The 15652-nt window shown below is 36.3% G+C and overlaps 1 protein-coding gene and 1 long non-coding RNA gene across 2 annotated transcripts; one reads left to right on the top strand and one right to left on the bottom strand.

The window, feature by feature from the left end:
* Positions 1 to 5452: 5452 nt before the first annotated feature.
* Positions 5453 to 6956, bottom strand: LOC121325108 (2-aminoethanethiol dioxygenase-like). Its single transcript, XM_041267393.1, has one exon. It carries the CDS (start codon positions 6691 to 6693, stop codon positions 5938 to 5940), a length of 756 nt encoding a protein of 251 aa, XP_041123327.1. The 5' UTR covers positions 6694 to 6956; the 3' UTR covers positions 5453 to 5937.
* Positions 6957 to 7223: 267 nt separating this feature from the next.
* Positions 7224 to 14521, top strand: LOC121325501. Its single transcript, XR_005951347.1, has 4 exons — positions 7224 to 7290; positions 8258 to 8330; positions 13727 to 13824; positions 14431 to 14521. It is a non-coding gene; the product is annotated as an uncharacterized LOC121325501 (long non-coding RNA).
* Positions 14522 to 15652: the final 1131 nt, after the last annotated feature.

Raw genomic sequence — 15652 nt, 5'->3', positions numbered from 1 at the left:
CACTTTGTCTTTTATATACATTATTATTACGTCATGTTAAGAAGCGAAGGAATGGAAAACAAGAACAGTCCACAGACGCAAAAGTTAAAAATAAAGCTGTGTGCTATTGGGGATTTCCCAGAGAAAAGTAATACTGAGCACTGCAGCCTATCAATTAATCTCATGACTCATTCGTTCAAATTCCACTTCTGAAAGACCAAGGAAAGAACAAGTGATCTGCCCACATTTAATACATGTTTTGGTATTTTGAGCGTCAAATAATCAGTTAGAATCCAGGAGTTTTTATTATTTCTTTCTGCAGGGGCAATGTTCGGTAAGCATTCGCTACTTCCAGAGTTGTTTACAGTATTACATATGACATGTTTCAATGAAATACACTAAGTGGGGGAGTTAAACTGACTAGTACAACAGTTAACAAAAGTATTTCTAAAAAAAACAAAACAATGCAGACTTTATGCACTGTATGAGTTAGCTAATAATCAGTAATATATATATCATATATAGATATATATATATATATATATATATATATATATATATATATATATATATATATATATATATAAAAATTACACTGACTAAATACCATATTAGCCTATGCCTAAATTAAAAAAAAATGACATCATTTCAAACAATACTGTTAAAAGATCTGCACTGGTACAAAAATAACGTTGGTGTTGGTCTTAATCATGGGTTAATATACCACATGTGGTATTCCCATATTCAGATTTTATGGGTAACAGTGGCTTTTACTTTAAAAGATGAACGTTGTGTAAAAGAAACTTAATACCTTCACTTTTGACACGTTTAATGCTCTAACGTCTGTGTCTATTTACACCCCTGGTGTGTGTAAATAGGGAGGAACTATGCGTGATTGACACAATGTGTAAGAAATGTGTCTGTGTGTCCAGCAGCAGTGTATGGTATGGCCTTAAAATTTACAAGACTTGAGATAACACCATCACTTAATAAGATTGATACAGTAACTCAAGCCCCAACCCTAAAATCTATATTATTAGTTAATAGGAAACCAAGACAATTATGTACTGTATAGAGGGCCTCCTGTATTCTGGGCTACTAACGTTCCATTAGTTTGAGAGGTCATTTTTGATTTCATGTCTTTGGTGTCCCTTATTTATAGTAATACATCAAAACCTCTCTACACACACACATTTATATTATATATATATATATATAGATATATATATGTATGTATATATATATATATATAATATATATATATATATATATATATATATATATATACATATATATATATTTATACTATATATATAAAACATCTTCTCCCACGTAATGTCCCCCAAAGTAGCTCAACAGCAGTGGTTTAGAAAACTTTTCACGACAACATCAAACTTTCCAAGTACATTTCTGTAACGCATTGCAGCCCCCCCACCCACATCACAAATACACCAAGGCAATATTTCTTTACCTTTTACATTCACTGTCCTGTTATCTGAACATATGCTGTCTGGAAGGGTTGATTCATAAATACAGACTTATTGAAGAATTCTAAAAGAAACAAAGATACTCTTTGGGGGGGGGGGAACGGGAACAAAACAAAACAAAAAGAGATTATTTGTGGTTCAGCCATGAGATTTGTTACTGTACCCAAAGTTACTAAAACATAGGGGGTTCTATACATGAAGATTGATTTTGAACTATCTATTTAGAATCATTATAAAGATGGTGTTTTGGCATTGTCATACAAACACTGTTCTCACTGTGAAGTCGATCTTCCTTTCACTCACTGCAGAGCAATGGATGGTTAACAAGCTACTGATCGCTGGAGGCACGCAGCCTATGTGCCGGGAGTTTGAGGCTGAGTGGCACAGAGTGCTCCCAGTGGGTCTTCCGTGAAGAATGGCCACTTGGAGAGTGGGGTTCAAACCACACTCCAGTGACACAGCCTTCTCTCCAAAATTCAGGGAAACCTAGGTGACATTTAAAGCATAGATCATTCTTCACAGGGCTAGCAGTGTGGTTTCGAGTGTTTACCAAAGTTTTTCCTTCCTTATTTGATTTTTTTATTGTATTATTGGTCCCCCTCTTGTTGCACTGAGAATATTTCAATTCTTGACTTTTGTTTTTTTAATGTTAATTCTGGATATGCAAATAATTCAAATTCAATGCTATAGATAAACTGGTGCTGTATGTCACATGATCTGATTGTAGTTTGTTTTGGTATTATACAGTAGCAAACTTTCCTTGAAATATCTGCATAGTCCAAATTGAATTAAAAACCAGTTAGGAGCTGAGCGATCTACAACAGAAGAAAACGGGGGATCAATGATAATGTACAATTACTAATGAGTCGTATAAAAAAAAAAAAAAAATACAGTCTTGAACCTACTCAGAATTAATTAATGGGTTCTAAAAAATAATTCTCCAGAATTACCACCACATATAACCTAGAACAAAACTGCAGACTGAATGTAGCAACCGTGAAGTGCTGAAGGGCAGCAGTGGGTTAAACAAATACAAGTGTCTGCAATACCAGATGAATAGTAATCCTTGTAAATTTTAACAGACTTGGAAAAGAGAAAACCACGGCCACTTGCAGGGCAATGAACTGAAGGCCAAAGCTAAAGTCAGAATTTAGAAGGAAACCAAATTCCCAGCCACATAGAAATATACTTCCTATAACACTTAGTAGTTTAAAGTCACCTTAGTGACTTTATGTAGCTGTTGTGGGAAAATAAAAAAAATTAAAAAACCCACAAATTTGTTAAACTTGGCAAGCAGAGGCAAGAAATGATGAGCAATAGAATTAAATTAAAAGGACCACTACGGGTCCAAGATATTGCAGCACATATACCGAATAAACCAGTTTCATACAGTATGTGCTTGTTATTAGGATTACACTGCATTTGTTAATTCTGCATTTCACTTACAAGAATGAAAATGTTTCTTCTTAAAGCAAAGTGGTTTACTTTTAGTGCTATACAATTACAAACCGTTCAATTCAGTTGTTTATAAAAAAAAATAGGGCCCTTTAAGTGCACTGTACTACCAACAGCTATGGCTGTAAACTGTTTCCTTGAAGAGACAACAATGTTGTTTAGCAGGTGATTCTACCTGGAAAGAGAGCCTTCACTTGTCTCAACCACAAATTATTATTATTATATTATAATTAATAATAATAATAATAATAATAATAATAATAATAATAATAATAATAATAATAATAATAATAATAATAAACAAATTGACAATCTGCCAAAGTGTGGCAGTGACCAAATAACCACAATTTGAACATGCATATAACACAAACCAGTTTAAACGTGTTCAACCCATTAAATAACTGGCCAAACTCTGGTAACTGTATAGGCTAACTGTAATAAGCAAGTCTGATATCTGCCTTCCTTCATACCATAGATTCCTGGCACTAAAACAATACAACTGAAAGCAAACAGAGGGCATGCATTCATAAGAATAAAATAACCATATCAGTTCGGAAATCTCTATAATGTGAGCTGGTCGGACACATTTATTCCAGCTGAGCACAGTATGTAAAGGGAATATCTGTACTGACTTCAGTGGGTGACTTTAAATGCTCAGAGCGACAAAGCTGCTTTTTAATTTTTGACAGCCGATTAGCTGCAATTACATTGACTTCTGAATTGTGCATTATGAAGGCTCATACTATACTATTGTGTAAAATAGATGTTTCTCACACAGATTTCAAGACGCTTAGCCCATGTCTCAAATAGTCGGCAAAGACTAGGGTGCAATTGTCAGTCATGCTTAAAGTAGTTGCAGCTAACAAATAATTCAATACCTCTTACCTGCAGTGCAATTAGACTCACTAAATAGGTCTTACATATGCTGTTCTGATAGAAACGTGTTATAGAAACCTTTTCGTTTTAAAACATGATATCAAGTTCATCTGGTCATTTTACTTCACGCAAGGCGGCACTGGCCGTTTCTGTACTTCACTCCCTGTATTTGATCTAATATGTCTGGAACAACACACGTTTAAAGAAAGTTCTGTTTCCTTGCCTAACTCTAGGAAGTCAATTAGTTTCACCTCAGCAGTGTTTTTCGAGTCAAAGAATGTTACTGGGTGGAATAGCATGTCAGTCAATAGGGGAAACAGCTGCTTGTTTAAAGACAGGAAAGAAGGCCTTGAAGGAGTGGGGACAATTTCACCCTCCCAGTTAAATGCCCAAGAAAGTGCAACGTTACCTGAAAGCAAGGTTTGCAAACAGAGATTTCTCTTAATTAGAAAAGTACTAGATACCAAGACTTAAAAATGAAAATACCAATTCTCTATAAGAAGTGTTTCATTTAAAACTGCACATTTGAGTCCTTTAAAACAAAATGAAGTGCACAGCAGGTCAAGATCAAGGCAGATTTCCGAGTGTCGGACGAAGCCAGTACCAAAGAAACAGTGAATAAATAACCCATGGATCTATACAACAATGGGATACAGGCACAGGACAGGTCTCAAGTGATGCCCCACCAGCACAGTCATTAAACCAACCCATTTTCTACATGCTGCTTGAGTAATGTCTGGAGCAATTTCATGTCCGCTGCAATTGAAGTTTGGGATGGGTGTATTATTAGCATCTCATGAATATGAAAAGCCAATCTGAAAAGTATGTATTATCCACACTTGTGGTTAGGGGTGAAACAATAAATTGTATTTTGATGAACAGACTAAAATAAAAAATAAAAATTGTATTGGTACAAAAAAGCACAACGCAGCAACAGGACTATGAATTTGTCCTGGAATGATCTATCAGTGTTGTAGATTGCTCTAGATAAATGTCACTGAATTTTACTCTTCATTAATGACCGTTTTAGTGTTACAATGTAGTTCTGCACGTGTATTGTGCTAATGTCACCTGCCTATTATTACATGTATTGTAACTATTTTCTAAATCCAGCCTTTTCACTCCTTTAACACACTTCTCCAAAATGATTTTTTTCCACTGGAAACAGTAAAAATATTGTCTGTTGCTGGTTTTGTTTTCAAAATTCTGCCTTTGGATATTTCAATGAATTGTGCCATTAACCAGGGGGCAGGTTTCTGGCAGGCAATATCATCAGTCTGGTTCTCAGGCCCCTCTGTTAGGGTGGGTGTAGTAGGAAGCAGGGAGCAATAATCTACATAAAAGTACAGAAATCAGCAGCTTGTTGTTCACTAATATATTGATTGCGCTTTGCATTTTACAAATCTTTCAAAAAATCAAAAAGCCTTATGGAAGGCAAGAATTAGAAGAAATAGGATCAAAATGTACACAGGTCCAAACAGTTGAGGGAAAACGCAGAGATCTGCACAGTAAAGACGCAGGCACTCGATTACTTATCTTGAAAGGATTGACCAATACAATGTGTTTCCCCCATCAATTAACCAATATTGTATGAAACGGAGATGGCAATTTAAAACCAGAACCCAATAGAAATAAGTGCATTATGACTGCTAGGCTATAGCGTGCAGACTTTATTGTAGTTGCTCACACTAACAAATGAAACAAAACAGGTAAAACACACACACATATATATCACATTAACTACCAATAAATTAAATGCAGCTCAAGCTATAAGATTTGTATTTTGTGACACTTTGAAGTTACTGTGGTAAATGGTTTGGAAAGCATTGTACTATTAGGTGTTCAACTATTAACAATATAACGAGCAAGTCATGTGATATAATTATACAATACGACTTTCATGTAGGTGCTTGAAAAGGGGCCTTTCACGAAAGACACAATGTCACAACACTTGACTGAAGCATATCGATTAGTTTTCCTGCAACAAAATCAGCCAGTGCATCTTACATCGGTAGGTCCTGAGAATCCTTGTTTTGACCCAGTAAATCAATTCGTATTACAGTTAATGTTATTAAACTCAGTTTGGAAAGTTCTGATATAGTACAATTTACATTGTATTAACCCTTTCTTTTCTGTTTAATTAGAGAGTAACTTGGGGGCCCGGGTATGGCTCTGCGCCACACCAAAAATCAGTGGGCTGCGGGATTTCAAGCAGCCACATTTCTTTCTGCTCTCCTGTCTCCAATTTTACGTCTCCGTTTTCCAGAACTTTGTAATAATGGCAGTCTCTGCCGTCATCCTGGTCATACGGGGGTGCCAAGATGTCCAGAAAAGCAGCCGGTCCGTCCACGGCATTAATCTGATGCAGGTTGTCTTTTTTTGGAGTCAAAACGCAAGGCCCGTTGTGCTCTGTGTATTCCCCGATAGACCGGAGTATAGACCTCCTCAGGGCGTCCTTTTGATAGGGCAGCACAGGTGGGTTAAACTGCGCCTCACTGGCGGCATCAGGCGGGTTATCCAACTTGTCAAAGCAACTGATGCTGACTTTCCCGTAGAGAACCTTGAGCATGCCGTTCATCTCGGGGTGGTCATGTAAAGGGATTGAACTCCCGCCTTTTAACAGAAAGACCCCCATGCTGAATGCACCAGTCTCGCAGATATGCATGTAGGTGACGGGAGGGTTGTGAGGGACAGAAATGGGAGAGGGGTCGAGCTTCCTGGGTGCAATGTTGAGATCTTCTGCCCGGATTTCGTGCAGGAGGTTCCTGAGTTTTGCTTGGTTCTCCAGAAACCCCTTGCTGTTCTCTCCGATCGCAGACGAACCACAGTTTTTGAAAGTTGTGCTGGCTTGCCTGGCAATTTTCTGGATCAGAGAGGCCATATTCTCCCGAGGCATTATTATTGTGCTCTTGTTCAGGCACACAGCGGAACACGCACAGCTGCGGGTGATACTAAAAAAAAAAAGCTGTCCACAGTTAAAAAAAGATAATAAACTCCTAAAGATATGCGTCTCCTTAAACCAAAATATAATCCGTTCTCAATATACAAATCAACAATAAACTATAATATTAAAAATCGCTGTTTTCGCTTTTTAAAAATACAGTTCCCATTTGTCCCCCGCCCATTCCTGGAACTGTAATCCACACGTCCGCCGCTAAGAGTACAGACTGCGCCTGCGCAACTACACTGTGGCATTCTGGGGATTGAAGTTTTCCTTTAAAGATATCGTGTTAATAATTACACAATTTCCCCAGATTTGTCAAGTAATTTTCCCAAATTTTGCTTCTGAACACATATGGTGTCGCTTGTTGTCTCTACAGTCTTTACATCTTTGAAAAAAAGCACTGAAGAATATTTATGATTGATAAGATTTATTTTTCCTAAAACTACAATACCCATAATGGTGTATGACTCTTCTTAAAGTACGCCAGGGCATGGCAAGTGGGTTGTTGACCTTTTTATTTATAACAGCACATTTCACAAGTTCAAGTAGGTACGTTTTGGATTAGTTTGCTTGGAGATGGTACCTCTATAAAAGGTTAATGGAAAGTGACGAAAGGGATAAGTGTGTGTCAGAACGAGATGTGAAATTAGGAAATCTAACTGTATAATCCAGGCTAAGGCTACTGTACAGAACTATACAACGTGTGTGTAATAGTGGACAGAAGTCCTGTACAAATTGAATATGAAAGTGTTGCTAAATATACCATACGTCAATAGCAAGCTTAAAATATAAATCATTTCTCACAATAACCCAGCAAACAGAAAGAAGCATTTTCCAAAAGGAATACAATTATGCAATGACATGCTTCTAACAAAAAACAACATAGATGCAAGTAGAATCAATTAATTTATTGTATTATTCATTTATTGCTTAATAAGACTGGATATCTTAAACACAATCTACACTGTTCTTATTGTCTGTGAGACCATGTGCCTTGCAAATCTGCATTATGTTAGTTGTAGGGTCACGTGTCGTCGAATTCCAATACATGTTATCCTGGGTACAGACATAGCTAATGAAATCGTGTGAAGGGTGTGTTTTGTGTTATTACAAGATGACATCCCTTGTATAATAAGAGACACCCTACACGAAACATATCGGGGTCTATTTTAAGGATCTAAATTCCTGTGCATTTTAATTCATTTAAAATCCCACAGGTGTTTTCCGTCTGTATATTCATTAGCCCTGTTAGTGAATCTCCATGGTTACCAATAGCGTCCCTTTAATTTTACCACATTGAAACCCCTTTGTTTTTCGACAGTCCAGCTTCTGCAATTTTTACTGCAGGTTTATTTTAGTTATACTTAGGCAAGTCCATGTATTTAGTTTTATTTATTATAACACTATGTTTTAGAAGCTAATTTACAGTCCAGTCTACACTGTACTTTTTACGTCACTGACAGAATCTTGTTTTGGATTTTTACTGCGACGTCATTAAACTGACGGAACGCTACAGGCAGCCTTGGAATTTCACTACACAGTATGGGAATTGCAGGAAAAATCAGAAATTCCGTCGCCTTCAAGGAAAGGTAAATGAATGTAAAAAAAAATAAAAATGTATAAAAATGTAATTCGTTGTTTTTTAATTGTAGCTAATAAAATAGTTCCATAGAATGTATCTGCCATGCACACCCATTCATTATATGTCGGCCTCAAATGTGCAGTTTGAACAGAAACAAGCAGAAAACACGTGTTATCATTAAAACAACAAAAAATTGATTGATATACTTTAAATTGATTGATATACTTTAAGCCAGTAACAGGCTTCGACCAGAAGACAGTGCTGAGGTGAAATGAGCCAGGATGTAAACCAAACCCATGCAAACCAATAACCTAAGAATAAGGAATGGGAATTGAGAGCTTCATTTAATTTAAAGTAGTACCAGACATATATCATGCTATAGCATGTTGTTCTTTCAAAACTGCACATATGAGACCTATGGCAGTGCAACATGGTCAAGATTTCTGGAATTATTTTATTGTTTTGTTAGGTGGTAGTAGATCAGCCACTGTTTAGATCATTACAATCTACCTCATTCATTTCTAACACTAAGTTAGGATTAAAGATCGGAGTAAGTGGCAAAGGTTAACTTAAAGTGAAAAAGTGACCCTGACCAGAAAAATCACTCCGGAGTTATTTCGGCCAAAACTTGTTAGAAATATAAAAATTTCAGAGAGATTAATGACTAGTGGGAGGACTTGAACCCAAAAGTGTTTCACAAAATTTGGAAGAGTGGTCCCTAAGGTTCTTACAGCAATACAAACATTTTAGGACCCGCATCCTCTAAAGGGTAAAGGGTTGGGCTAAAGTTTGAACAAAACTCGTCACGTACCCCTCGTTAGTCAACTTGCAAAAAGTGAGTGAGTTGCTCCTGGTATTTTTTTTCTTGAATGCCCTGTTCATTGCGAATCAAATGAGGTGCTACACATGATTGTAGCGTCTAACTCCAGCACGGGGTGATTTTTCACTTTAGGTTGACCTTTACCAAGTAACAGCTCGAAGGGGAAATTAAAAATAAAATAAAAATGATTAGCATTTCTGAACTCGGCAGGCCCGAAAACCCCCAGGTAAATTTTTCTACCAAAATTGGAGACGGTCGGGCAAGAAAATGATCAATTTCTGGTTGAGTTGGCGTGGAATGGCCCCTCTTTAATTGCAAATGTTTCTTTAAAATCATATGAGATATAAAACATTCACTAAGCAAGTACTATTTGTAGAGTATTTTTTCATTATATTTATTAAGGAGATAGAGTGGTCTGAGCAGCCAATTTCTTTTAATAATAGCCCTTGATTATTTTAGCTTTCAAACTATAGCAGTTTCAGCATGTGCTCCCATATAAATAATTAAGTTATTTTAAATAAAACAAAGTTATTTAAGATCAAGTAGAAAATCAGACAGGAGAAATATACTGGAAATCTGCCCATATAATTAAAAAATACAAATGTGAAGTAAAGGTTAATAAGATTCAATAATAATGGGATGTTAATTCAAATTCTAGCCAACAAAATTCTATAAAATATCCCCACCAAGCACATATATTCATTATATACGTCTCAAATGTGCAGTTTTGAAAGAAACATGTTTACATTTTAAAACATGATATCTGGAACTATACAAGTTTAAAGAAAACTTTATACTTTTATATAAAGATCTTTGCTTTTATACCGTCTTGCACTTCCTGGGTCATTGCACATACAGACTGAAATTGACCCCGCCCCTTCACTGGCTTCTTTACTGTCATCAGCCAATCATGCATTTACAAAGCAATAGCACAACATGTTTGTGAATACCATTTAGAAACCCTGTCCAGTCTTATGAGAAGTTAGTATGAGGTTATGGTTTCTTTTTATTTTATTTAGAAACTAATAGTGTGCAAGTACTTCTAGTTGTGTAACCCCTGTTTACCTGCCTGTCCATCAGCTGTTCTGCACAGAACTATTTTTGAATAAGAATCATGACCCATAAAATGTTTAATGAATATTGTTTTTCATTGTTCTCTGATCTGGAATATTGCTATCTTTCACATGACAACCAGTGTACTTATTTCTTTCATAAATACAAATTAGAAAGAAAGAAAGAGAAACAAGCCCTTTATTCTTTGGCCTAGCCACAGAAATACACTTGCAGTTGGTAAGAGTCTCGAAGCTGTTGACTAAAGACATGTTTGTGAAGCAAGTTGTAATAGTTTCCCCAGCTGTAAATGGTTCACAGAAGAAAGGAAACATTATTAGCCTGTTTAAAATGTGCATGACTTACATTGCACAGAAGTCAGATTCAGAGGCTTCATATTTTTTCAGAGATCAGTCCAAGAAAGTCTTCAATAAGCTGAGAAATTCTTTTCACTTGTGAAATCAGCATGCAGCGCATTGTGACTTGATAATTGCTTATGACTCCCAATGAACGTTTCCATTGTTTGAGTGGATGTACAGCCTGCTCTGTTTTGGTATTGTTATTGTTATTTGCATGCATTCCCTTTTCCAATGTCCTTTCCATTCTCCATTCTAGCAAGAACAGTATTGCACTTTTAAGTGACTGGAAAATAACAAACGCTATGTGTTAAAGTATGTTAACAATTTTAAAAAGTTATAAAAATTCATAAGTTGGCTGCCTGCTCTAGAAATCTCTGCGTGTTTCACTGCCGAGATGAAATGCAAATATTTGTTCTTTACATCAAGTGGTAGGCTTGCATACTTTCTGAAAGGGCTCCAATAGTCTCCAGTGCTTTCTTTTATACATTTAATTTTTTAAACAAATTAACCATTCTTTAAGGTATCAGTTTATTGTCTAGTTTACACTCCCAACACTTGGTATTATCCTATTATCTTTGAGCTTTGCTAGACTAATGATCTAATAACACATAAAAAAAAAAAAAAAAACTCTCTGCACATAACAGTGACGCATGTTTCCCAGTTTCCAGTGTCCCAACAATTCTTAACTTCAGTCAATGTTAAACCTCTACATTTCCCATATACCAGTTTTTTCGTTTGCATTTTGTTTTCATACAGGTTGTTCCATTTTTTAGTTGTTGGTTAGTTATTTTTATTTTTGAATTTCAAACTTTGATTCTTTTGTTGCAGTGGTATCCAGCATCATTTTCCAATCTGCAGAAATTGTTTAAAGTTTTCTGTATGCTTTTTCCAATAGATTAGCCTTCTGTGCTCTGTACTTTGTAAGACAATAGACAATTCTGACTGAAAAGTTTCTTCCAAAGCCACTATGCTTTTACACGAGGGAGTATTCTCTGCTGTAGTAGGGGTTACAAGTGAAATATTAAGGGATACTCCACGCGATCTACATTTCCATAATTTTTCATTTCATACCTGTGTAATATCCTATTATGCATGTTTTCTATATTCCTGTATTACTGTTTCTTCCTTGAGTATTATTTACCATGTCCTTTTTCATCCACAGTTGCTGCTTCTGAAAAGGTTCCTAAAATCTTCACTTATAAAGTGAGGAGCGGTGTAAGGAATGACCACAAGGGCTGTGCAACTGTACTTTCTGCTCCCTTTTGCAACTTTGGCAACTGTGAGTTAGTAATGGAAAACCTGCAAAGTTGCAGAAGGGACAGAAATTACAACTGAACACATCGGAAATCAAGATTATTTTTAGGTCGGCCAGGGTGCGCTTGGCTCACCGCGCACCAGCGACCCCTGTGGTCTGACTGGGCGCTTTCGGGCTTGCCTGTACGCTGCCCAGAGCTGTGTTGTCCTCCGATGCTGTAGCTCTGAGGTGGCTGCATGGTGGGCCTGCAGTGTGTAAAGAAATGGTCAGCCAACCGCACATGCTTCGGAGGACAGCGTGTGTTCGTCTTCGCCGCTCCCGAATCAGTGCAGGGGTGGTAGTAATTAAAAATAAAAAAAAAGAACAAGAATAAAAACAGGTAAAAGTGTAAATATAACATTTGAGCAAAACAAAGATTAAAATGCAGATCACCTTTGTTTTGACTAGTTCTATTTTTGACTACTGATAACATTTTGCGGGAAATGCAGGTGTTATAGAGCTGATTTCCACCTGTGTCTTTATAGTCATAACTTCTTTTATATGAACTCATTTTAAAATCCGTATGGGGCGCTGCTTCTTAACTGGTTTGAAAATAAAATAATGTAGTTTGGTCAGTGTGATCTTGCTGATTCAGGGAGATTAGGGGAGTACCAGACCGCTTGCTTCCTTTTCCTCAAATATATATGTATTACTGTATTCCGGGAATGGACATTAATCTACAAGCCCCCACCATGCAGCTTTTCTTTTGAAATGCAGGGCTAGGGTGAAACTATCACTTTTCTGCTTGTTGTAGATGCTGTGTATATAAGCACATTTGCAATATTTGGTTCACAAATTATTTTCGATCTTAGGTGCATGGTAAATTTAGATTAAGATTTAGATTATGTTCAACAAGTTTTTTTTTATGATTCAACAGTGTGTGTGTGTATGTGTATGTGTGTTGGGGGGGGGGTAGATCTATCTCCTGCTTAAACTATCAAAAGTAAGTGCATGCAGTGCTGCCCACAGACATTTTCGGGCTTGACAGGTTTTTAAATCGGGTTCCCCTACTGCTGCTCTCTTCTGTAAAAGAAAAAAAAAGTCCAGTCCCTCCATAACGCCTAGGACAAATTGAGCGGCATTGAGTGCATGGGCTTATATTAATAAAAATACAGAACTGCACATTTTATCATCCCCACCCCTGTAAACACTTTGGATTCAATTTTAATTATCTAAACAGTGGCAGATCTTAATACCACCACCCTAACATTTTTAAACTTGCTTTTTCACAAACCTCATTGTATTTTTTTATTGTTTATGTTTAAGACTAAGTATCAGGGTTCTGAAAAATATAGTGTTACACATCCTACAACTGTTTAAATAACATACCAGTAATTCTTCTTTTCGTCGTTAACGTCCTGACAACTATTTGCACTTAGAACTTTAGAGTCTGTTTCAAAGCTCTTTTCAAAATGGCCATTCTAGTGCACTGATAGTGTAAGGATTGTTGCCCACATTGTCAGACAGGTAACACAGCACTAATAATCCATGATGTGGTACAGAACAGAAAAGCCAGAGCACTTTCTTCAATTGTAAGAAGAGTTGTTGCTCTCCGAGGATTTCTATACCAAGTCACTCACGCAACATTGCCTACGATTTCAGCCACTGCATGCAAGATAACTCAAGATATAGTATGTAGTTGTGCTGACAGCTACATTTATATGTTCACTAGAGAACTAGATGCGCTAAGTGCTTTGAAGTGTTTTCTGTAGACAAAAGCTTCTCTATTTAACGTCTCTGCAATTTATTCACTTTTATGTTGTATAACATTTGATAAAGACAAGGCAACCACAATCCATTAGTACTGTATTAAACAGGGTTATCATGACTCACTCACTTAATTCTTTAGTAACGGGTTATGTATATTCTATCACTGACAGTAATAACCGTTGGGCAACAAGGACAACGAGGTTTGAGGTGATTGTCACCCTCTAGAAGCACCGGCTACCGGTTTTTGCAGCTCAACAGACAACCACATGTGAGAATTTTTCAAACTTTTTACTTTTATGACTAATTCTTATAATATTTTTTTCAATTCGGTTGCATGGTGTGAACACTGTGAGGCCTGCAGGTTCAAGGGGGTACATTAAAATTATGAATTGAACTACTGGCTTCATGATAATGTTTTGTAGGTGCTAATTATGCACAGGCCTTAAAACAATGAAAACAAATTGCCCCCCACACACTGTTGCAAGCTAGGGCAGCTATAGCACAGTCTTAGTTTGTGTTGTAGTTTGACTGAAGAACTGTGTACATTGAAGAATGACAAAGTTAAAGTTACGGAATTGTAATAAATTGGATTGTTCAATACTAAGTATCCTAGATTATTATTATTATTATTATTATTATTATTATTATTATTATTATTATTAGCACCAATCATCTCCATGTCTGATCTTGGTATTTTAGTCTGCAAGATTAAAGTCTTTATACCTTTTGACTTTAAAAAAAGTAGCATTTAAAACTGTCCCACATCTTGGATGGATGATGAAAGACTATTAATTCATAGTCACAGTAGTGTCACAATGGTAGAACTCAGAAGCTATAGTGTTACTCATTGATTTTATTTTTATTTTTCCTCCAGATTCAACACTATGCCTCAAAGGTACATAAGAAAAACCATCAGAGCATCTTCATAAATGCAAGAATATTTAAAAATATCCTTCTTATTGGTGGTATTTTAATTAAAATGCTGTTAATAAAAGATCATTAAAAATTGTTTAAACGTTTGTGTGACGTGTGTTTCTGAGTGAACATATATTGAAGTGGCATGTGGGGGCTTTTTGCCCCTGTGTGTGGGTAAAAGGCCCCTTTCTCAGAAATGTTAGTTTTTGTTTTTGTGCATTTATGATATCACTAGAGGCTTATACTCAGCTATGGAGGTTGCACGTAAGTTTATTGAGAACATAGAAAGGGAAGAAATGTACATTAGTTTATATGACAAATATGGAATTTTCCTTAAGGGGGTCGTCTTACCGCAGCTAACTTTTCTTTACAGTAAACGGAGAAGGAAGTGAATTTTCCTGAACTGTGATTGACTAATAATAGTATATATTTTAAACATTAAGAAATATGTTAGCTTTTCAACAGTAGAAATATCAGCTTTTAAAAGAGGGGATAATCAAGTAGCAGCCTGGTAACCGAGGGACTGTTTGCACTTGGCCGGCTTTAGTAAATAGTTGTGCTTGCGCTGGAAAAGTGTTACTATTCCCGAAGTAACCAGGAGGTCATGCTGTGCGATTATTTAAACTATCCAACGCTTTAGATTTAAAAGTTCACAGTTCCTTCTGTCTGCTGTTTTAGAAAGGACTGATGATTGAAGGACGCAGCGCTGCACATAAATTGCGTCAAACGGTTAATTAGTATAAACATGGTTTGGGTTTGTGCCCAAGTGAGGACTTCTATTAAAATTGTAAACGAACTGTCAACAGGGTCTGCTTTCTGATAAAACAGAGTGCAGAAGGAGTAAACAGACACCAAGATATTGTTTTTTAGCATCAAACTGAACATGATTGAGAAACATTGTGGCATCATTGTTAAGTTTCGTTATTGCAGGTTTGGTGACACAGCACAGGGTATATCACAATATTATCCTTTGTTCTTCCTCAATAGTGATTTAAACAACATGTTTTGAAATCTTTATTCCTTTAAAATAAATGTCAAGTGAAGTTCTTCTTTTCATCAACAGGCTATAATTAGCTGGCAGGCCATCCCCTTTAAGTAATTGGAACAATGATTTTTAATTTTCAACTGCTTGTCTATGGTAATTTTCCCATGTGATTTACTGTGCTTTTGTTTACCAGCAC

The sequence above is a fragment of the Polyodon spathula genome, chromosome 13, assembly GCF_017654505.1.
Source record: "Polyodon spathula isolate WHYD16114869_AA chromosome 13, ASM1765450v1, whole genome shotgun sequence".
NCBI lineage: Eukaryota > Metazoa > Chordata > Actinopteri > Acipenseriformes > Polyodontidae > Polyodon > Polyodon spathula.
The sequence above is the reverse complement of the archived record's forward strand: the minus strand, read 5'-3'. Positions and strand labels throughout refer to the sequence as shown.

What these genes read in the sequence shown, in the direction of transcription:
- LOC121325108 (XM_041267393.1), bottom strand. Translation starts at nt 6,693, where the DNA reads ATGCCTCGGGAGAATATGGCCTCTCTGATCCAGAAAATTGCCAGGCAA.